We start from the raw sequence: 7,794 nt of genomic DNA on the forward strand, positions 1-7,794 counted from the left end.
AAAATAATAGCTTATAACTACACAGCTTACCTTTTAAAATATTAAGTATCTGCCACTATATCCACATAAACTAAGATCTATACAGGAAATAAAGATCCTTAAAATGGTAGTAGACCTGAGATAATTATTCTACCCTATATAATAAAAGGCTAATATGCAAATCAACCAAATGGTGGAACCACCGGTCGCTATGATGCGCACTGACCACCAGGGGGCATACGCTCAACACAGGACCTTTCCCCTAGTGGTCAGTGCACTCCCACAGGGGGAGTGCTGCCCAGCCAGAAGCCGGGCACACGGCTGGCGAGGGCAGCAGCGGTGGCAGGAGCCTCTCCCACCTCCAAGGCAATGCTAAGGATGACCCATCAGTCAGACATCCCCTGAGGGCTCCGGGACTGTCAGAGGGCACAAGCGGGCTAAGGGACACACACCCCCCACCAGTGCATGAATTTCATGCACTGGGCCTCTAATCAATAATAAAAGCAGCCTGGCCGGCGTGGCTCAGTGGTTGAGCGTCAACCTATGAAACCAGGAGGTCAAGTTCAATTCCCTGTCAGGGCACATGACTGGGTTGCAGGCTCGATCCCCAGTGTGGGGCCTACAGGAGGCAGCCAATCAATGATTCTTTCTCATCACTGATGTTTCTATCTCTCTCTCCCTCTCCCTTCCTCTCTGAAATAAAAAAATATATATAAAATAATAATAGCCCTGGCCGGTTTGGCTCAGTGGATAGAGCGTCGGCCTGCGGACTGAAGGGTCACAGGTTCGGTTCTGGTCAAGGGCATGTACCTGGGTTGCGGGCACATCCCCAGTAGGAGGTGTGTAGGAGGCAGCTGATCGATGTTTCTCTCTCATCAATGTTTCTAACTCTCTATCCCTCTCCCTTCCTCTCTGTAAAAAAAATCAATAAAATATATTTTAAAAATAAATTAATTAATTAAATAATAATAACAAAAGCAAATATCTAATACTGTCTAAAGTACTGACATTCTGATGCCTTAAACCAGGTTGCTAATGAGTTTAAATGTTTGATTAAACATTTAATCAAATATACTATTACAAATTAAAAGGTTTAACTTCCACTAAGGCAACCATACTTTGATATTTTCTAGAAAAGTTATGTTATACTTATGTAATAAATCAAATCATAATTTCTATTAACTAAAATCAAAATTAGAGATAATCTGTCTAAATTTCTCATGAACTGTCATTAATGACACACGTATATAATTTAGTTATATAAAATTATATTAACTCACCCTCCCCTCAAGATGCAAACACATACTGAATATTTGGGAATCTGGTATTTGGAGAATTCAATTTATTATTTTGGGGAAAACATCACACATCCTCCTAAACAGTTATTCTCTCACACATAGAAGTTTACTGCCCAGTGTAAAGACACCATGTAAATTATACATTTAATTATAATGATTATAAAATATTAATATAGATCTACCCATTTATCCTTAACACTCCCTACACAAGTCTTATTCCCATCTATCATTACAGTCTAAGATTTATATTTTAAAAAAGCTTGTCTTCTCCTTCATCTACCACACATCCTTCAACCCATTCCTCCTTCTCCTTTATCCATTAAAAAAACACTAAAACATACCCTGTTTCTTTGACTCCAAGACAACTTTTCATAAGCCATCATTACTTTATGCACCACCAGAGGAGAGAGGGGAGGAGGTGCCCAGTTACAGTTTTAAGATGCTTATTTCGAATATATTAAAATTAAAGAAAAGTCTTGGAATTAATAAAGTATGGTAACATCTTTCTATTAAGTGCAAAACTTGCTCCTAATTTACTGTCCCTCACCTGACACAATGAAACCCGATACATGAATATTTTACTGACTTACTGGCAAGAGGAAAGGTATCTTGGTTTTAATTAGACAAACCTCAGACAACTGAAGTGAAGCAAAAAAGTTTGCATTTTCTGATATGTTCTTCAGTCTCTTCCTTTCATATGGTGACAATCCTGAAAAATCATCCTATGAATTACACCAAAAAGATTCTGTTAGTTTACATAATCCATAGCAAAAGCACCTCCCAAAACCAGGTGTTCAATTCTCTGCATGTATACTTTCCTTTAAAGTGCACCTATTCTATTCATTTAATGTCTTATCAAATAGCACATAAACTCTGCTTTATTCGATACTGAGTACAAGCGTTTGAATGTGGGATAATCACAGATATCTGTATGGCTTCCCAATTAAATAACAAGTGGTCTGATATCAAGTCAAGTAGTAATAAGTGGAACAACAAATCGATGTTTCTCTATCTTTCTCTCTCCTTCCCTCCCTCTCTTATCTCTAAAATCAATTTTAAAAAATTTTAATACAAAACTCTGGTGGTGGAACCCTGCAACCAAGTTTTAACAAGCCCTCCCGGTAATTTTACTACAGGCTAGAACTTTGAGAACCATTGGTCTTAAATAATCCACTCCACACAGAGATGATTTGTTTAAAAGCACATGGTTTCTTAGAAGTGGCCATGCCTAAAACTGAGGCTTCCAACCCCCAGTCCAATGTACTGATGATCTACCCCATGATGTCCCACCATAGGTCCTAGTTCTTACCTCTGAGACAATAAAGTATAAATTGCATTCCTATTTCATAAAAACACCTGAGTCATCCTATCTCCCTTTCCCTAACATCACTTTCTGTTCTCCTACTTCCATCTATTTTTTGCCATGTGGTGCAGTTTTATCTTATCTTGCATAAAATTTCTAGCCTGCACATTCAGGTAAAAAAATAAAGAAGTAAAAGAAATAAAAGACATCCAGATTGGAAAGGAAGATATAAAACTATCTTTAATGCAGAGGACATGATCTTATATATATAGAAAATCCTCAAGAATCCACACGAAAAAATATTAGAATAAATGGCCTCAGCAAAGTTGCAAGATATAAGGTCAATATACAAAAATCAGTCGTATTTGTATACACTAGAAATGAACAATCAGAAAATGTCACTTTAAATGAAGTACAGCACTCCTGGTAGGCAACAGAAGTCAAAAGAATTAGATGCCTAATTTCTTAAGCTGATTCAAACTATTATTTTAAATAGAACTAAAACATTTTCTCAGGTATCTTCTCTACTCCATCATTTGTCTCCTTTTTGTGTTTAAAGGAAATATTATTCGGCCCATCAATGCAACCAATTGATGGTGATTATCAGAACTTCTATTTTTAAAATAAGAAAATTGTGGGTAAACAGTAATTAAAGTCTTACCAGGCCTGATGTATCTTCATCGCTGTCTGCATCCTGACTGTCTTCCATCTCGACACTGAGAAGCCCTGCGTCCGACCTGCTCATGTGCTGTTTGTGATTTTCTGTGTGAACGTCCAAGGATGATTTTTGCAGAGTGGATTCTGTCTTAGAAGATGTGGTGGCTTTCATCTTCGGAGTTAAAACCTCCCTGGAAGTTTTCTTTATTTCGGCCTTCTTATATGTCTTACATGCCGCTTCATTGTTAGAATTCTTATCTAAGAGGGATTTGGGGAGCTTAAATGCATCTGGCTTGTAATCACTGAGTGAAAAGGGGACAAGACACACCTTAGCTGTTTTTTCTAAAACTAGTCTCCGAGATACGTCAGCGACGTCCTGGTTTTCTTTAAATTCATGCACCTATTCAGACCAATAAGGAAAAAGAGAGTTTTAGAATCCCAGGTCCTGCCCCTTTGCTTACAGATCAGTGCAAACAAGTCTAATTCCTATTTCATAATGACAACATAAATCCAAATTGATAATCTATAACTTCTCCCATCCAGAATCCAGACACCAAATGTATTAACCCAAATCATTACACTGGACACATTTCCTGCCCATATGAGTCCACCAGCCCGATGATGATACCGTCATGACTCTAACTTGTAAATGGGAGGCTCCCCGAGCTGTCAGCGCCCGAGTAGCCGGAACTGTTCCCAGAGGAGAAGCTGACAATAGCCCTGACCCCACCCTCCACTGTTCCCGGGGTTCAAAGGCCTGGACTCCCTAAAAGAAGACCCGAGCAGGGGTCGGCTTCCCTTCTGAAGGAAACCGGGGGAAGCCCGTGGAGCCACACGATGCCCCGCGGAGGGAAGTCGTTCGCGGGGAGTGGAAGCGCGGGGCGCCCGGTCCCCGAGCCGCTCCGCCCCCCGAGGCACAGACTCCCCGCGAAAACACCCGAAAGCGAGTCTCACCTTCACTTGGAGTCGCTGCCTGGAGCCCGCCTTCTCCTCCGCCGCCCCGCACAACCCCGACATCATCCTGCGGCGGAGCGGCCGGCGTCTTCCCGCCAATACGGGGCGGGAGGCGGCGCCGGGGCGGGGGAGGCGGCGGCGGCTCCGCTCCCAGCCGGGCTCCGGGGCGGGGCGGGGCGGGGCGGGGCGGGGCGCGCGGCCCGGGCTGCGGTCCCTTAAAGAAGCCAGCTTCCTCGTCTCAACCCAAACTCAAGTACGGTCAAACCTCGTCTCTCCGTCTCCCATCTCCAACAACCGGGTTCTAAGTTGCCACCCCGCCAAAAAAAGAGAAAAAATGTCTCGGTGGTTGACCAAAACTTCAGTTTTCGACCTGACCATCCTTTCATGCTGGCACCTCAGCATGACAAAAAGCATTTTGCAGGCAATGCTTTTGTTGCTGTCGATTAGCACAATTTTAAAACAAAGGGGCCATCAAGAGTTGCTAAGAGTGTGCAAGTGCTCACAAAACAGCAATCACCGGCAATTGAACGTAGGTTTAAAAAAAACCCTGTTGATTGGATAAGAAAAAGCAGCTGGTGATAGATAGCATTTCGGAGGCATGATATATGAAAAATTCCTTTAAGACTAGTGGGGGGGGGGGTCGATAAATTTAAGAAAATAAGTGTTTATTTATAGAGTGTTAACGTAAAAAACCATTGAAACCTTTAAAGAATTTTTGTGAGTTTATCTGAGCCAAACTGTCGACATATGCGGGGAAGCAGAACCTCAACGAATTGAGATAGTGCTCCGGAGGATGGCGGGGTTACATCCGTATTTATACATGAAATTCATTGGTGACAGATTTAAGGAGGTGGGATTAAGCGAAGGGAGGGGGGGGCGCCCTCTAGGATAGGATAAAAAGTAAAATGATGGGTGCAGGATCAATTAACATGATAATGAAGGAATTTGTAGTATCTGCCCTGGCGCCCAGAACATTTGGTTGTGTCCCAGGGGCTCCAGAAAAAGGGAAGTTACAAGTTACCCAGACATTTCAAGGGTATGTTATCTTAGAGGCAAAAAGGCAAATGGGCTCAGTAAGGATCAAAGTTGATCTTGTCAGTGAAGATACTGGCTTAGGACATAACTGCCCACCATAACTGCTTTTAGTCAAAGTTTAATTTCAGACCATCCTTTGTGGTTATTTTAGGTCTCTGAGTCTGCTAGGCTGCCACGCAGGCCCTCCCTGAGCTTGTCAGGTCAGCGTGTGGCCCCTTCCGTCCACAAGAGTAAACAGTGCATTATACATGTATGGTATACAAGAAAGGTTGAAACGGAATCATTTGGGGGCCTGGAACGGATTAATTCAATTTACATTATTTCTAATGGGGGGAAAATGATTTGGTTTTCGAACAAATGGCTTCTCCAACAGCCTTCTGGAACGAATTAAGTCCACTGTACCTTAAAGATGCGATGGGGCCGAAACCGGTTTGGCTCAGTGGATAGAGCGTCGGCCTGCGGACTGAAGGGTCCCAGGTTCGATTCCGGTCAAGGGCATGTACCTGGGTTGCGGGCACATCCCCAGTAGGAGGTGTGCAGGAGGCAGCTGATCGATGTTTCTCTCTCATCGATGTTTCTAACTCTATCTCTCTCCCTTCCTCTCTGTAAAAAAATCAATAAAATTTTTTTTTTTTTTTTAAAAAGATGCGATGGGATGTGATGAATATTTTTCCCTTGAATCCTGGTGATTTTGCTGCTGGCTGGTGCCAGGACCTCCCTTTGAAAACACCGGCACTTTTGCTGAGGAAACACTATCTTGCCTCGCAAGGTGAGCCTGAAAAGGATTCAGACTCACTTAGATGCCCTCAGAAATAGAGAGGGAAAGCCTGGCTGGTGTGGCTCAGTGGTTGAGCCTTGGCCTACAAACCAGGAGGTCACTGGTTGGATTCCCAGTCAGGGCACATGCCCAGGTTGCAGGCTGGACCCCCAGGAGGGGGCCTGCAGGAGGCAGCCAATCAATGATTCTCTCATTGATGTTTCTACCTCTCTCTCCCTCTCCCTTCCTCTCTGAAATCAATAAAAATATTAAAGAAAAAAAAAAAGAAATAGAGAGGGAAAGAAGTTGAAATCAACGTTCACCCTTTACCTCGAGTCCCCTAGTTCCTTGTAACCCCACCACTAGGATAGTATGGCCTATGGCTACCGCATTATCTTCTTCTTCCTAGGAAGGGAGGCATTTTGATTTCCCACTCCCACCCCACCCCCGAAAGCTGGTAACTTTCAGCTGGTTTAAATTTCACCAGCTCCTCTGCCCACCAATTAACAAATACTAATGATGACCTTAAGGAGCCTAAAGGTTGGGGAAAAAGTGGATCAAGTAATTTGTGTATCACAAAATAACATCAGATTTTAGTGCACGGTATTTCTTGTAGATAGCCATTTTATTTTTTCTTCAATTAGCAATAATCGTGCCTCCAATAAACCTTATTGGCTATGATACTGCCACTGCACAAAGCTAGATACAGCCATATTAATTTTATTTTCTGTTCTCTGGGTTGCCATGAGCCAAAACAATTGTCTCCCAACGAATTACTCCCTTTGGACAGCATAGTTTTAGAGCTGATACATTCATATTATAAAATTAAGGTCCTTTTCTTTCAATCCGAAACTGCTCCCTTGGTTGGTTACTTGGGTCTTCTCCTGTTCTTCACTGTAGACTTGCCCAATTTTATTTCTTCTCACAGCCAGCCCAATTATAAAACCCAGGTGAAATAATCCTATTAACAACACCTGCAAGGCTGTCACCAGTCCTTGACTCAAAAATTACTGGTAAAATCAAACTTTTCATAGAGTCTGATCTATTATACCATGCTATTTCTGAACTTCAAGACTTTGTTCATGCTGTCCCTTCTCTCCCCACCACAGCAACTGTCAAATCCGTTCTACGATGAAATGTGTTCTGACTTACAATTAGCCCATGTGTTTTACACAACCCGGCCAGTGAACTGCAATTGTTTCTGTTATAGTTCTATATGCCCTTGAAGACTTTCTGAATAAAACTCAAGCTTCTTTTTTTTATTTTTAATATTTATACTTATTTATTATTTTAAAATTCAAGCTTCTTGAGAACATGAAGCATTTAACATTATTCCATATTCCTTACAGAGCTAAGCATGGTAAACGCAGCAAATACTTAATACCTAGGGACATCTATACAAACACTTTCCAACCAGGAATGTTTTCATAGGCAGTCTCCAAAAACTTGAACTGGAAAACCTAAAAGTAGAGTGCTCCGATTTCAGGCATCTGATGCTATTTAGCAGGATTTCTCTCCCAACTAAACGCTAATTCTGAGCTCCCAACAGTCCGGACAAACTGCCCTTCGCTGTCTCCAAAGTTCCTCATTCGTCACTAACCCATTTTCTTCCGCTTCAAACCCAGGTAACAAACGACACCTTTCATTCTGATCTTCCTCGCCGCCAGGGAACAGCAAACCTCCATCGGAACAGCTTCCTGCGATAAGTCACATCCAAATACTGGGAGACTGAGGACCACGGGCTGACTCTGCACATGCGCAGTAACAGGCCCCGGTTCCAGCCGCAGGCGCAGGCGCAGGCGCAGGCGTCC

The 7,794-nt window shown here is 42.6% G+C and overlaps 1 protein-coding gene and 1 pseudogene across 2 annotated transcripts in view; both read right to left on the minus strand.

Annotated features, from left to right (window-relative positions):
* The window catches only part of WDR76 (WD repeat domain 76), a 41,437-nt gene extending 33,657 nt beyond the window's left edge, over positions 1-7,780 (minus strand). Inside the window, exons 1-3 of one of the 2 annotated variants that reach the window (XM_059702896.1) lie at positions 7,584-7,780; positions 3,242-3,637; positions 1,907-1,999 (exon numbers count right to left, since the gene is read on the minus strand). In XM_059702896.1, the coding sequence (XP_059558879.1) occupies positions 1,907-1,999; positions 3,242-3,409 (261 nt within the window). In that variant the 5' untranslated portion in view covers positions 3,410-3,637; positions 7,584-7,780. Of the gene's footprint in view, positions 1-1,906; positions 2,000-3,241; positions 3,638-4,191; positions 4,319-7,583 lie in introns of those variants that run through there. The other variant, XM_059702888.1, reaches the window with a different exon arrangement.
* Positions 6,555-6,684, minus strand: LOC132223336 (U4 spliceosomal RNA; annotated as a pseudogene).
* Positions 7,781-7,794: the final 14 nt, after the last annotated feature.

The sequence above is a fragment of the Myotis daubentonii genome, chromosome 1 (genome assembly GCF_963259705.1).
Source record: "Myotis daubentonii chromosome 1, mMyoDau2.1, whole genome shotgun sequence".
Taxonomy (NCBI): domain Eukaryota; kingdom Metazoa; phylum Chordata; class Mammalia; order Chiroptera; family Vespertilionidae; genus Myotis; species Myotis daubentonii.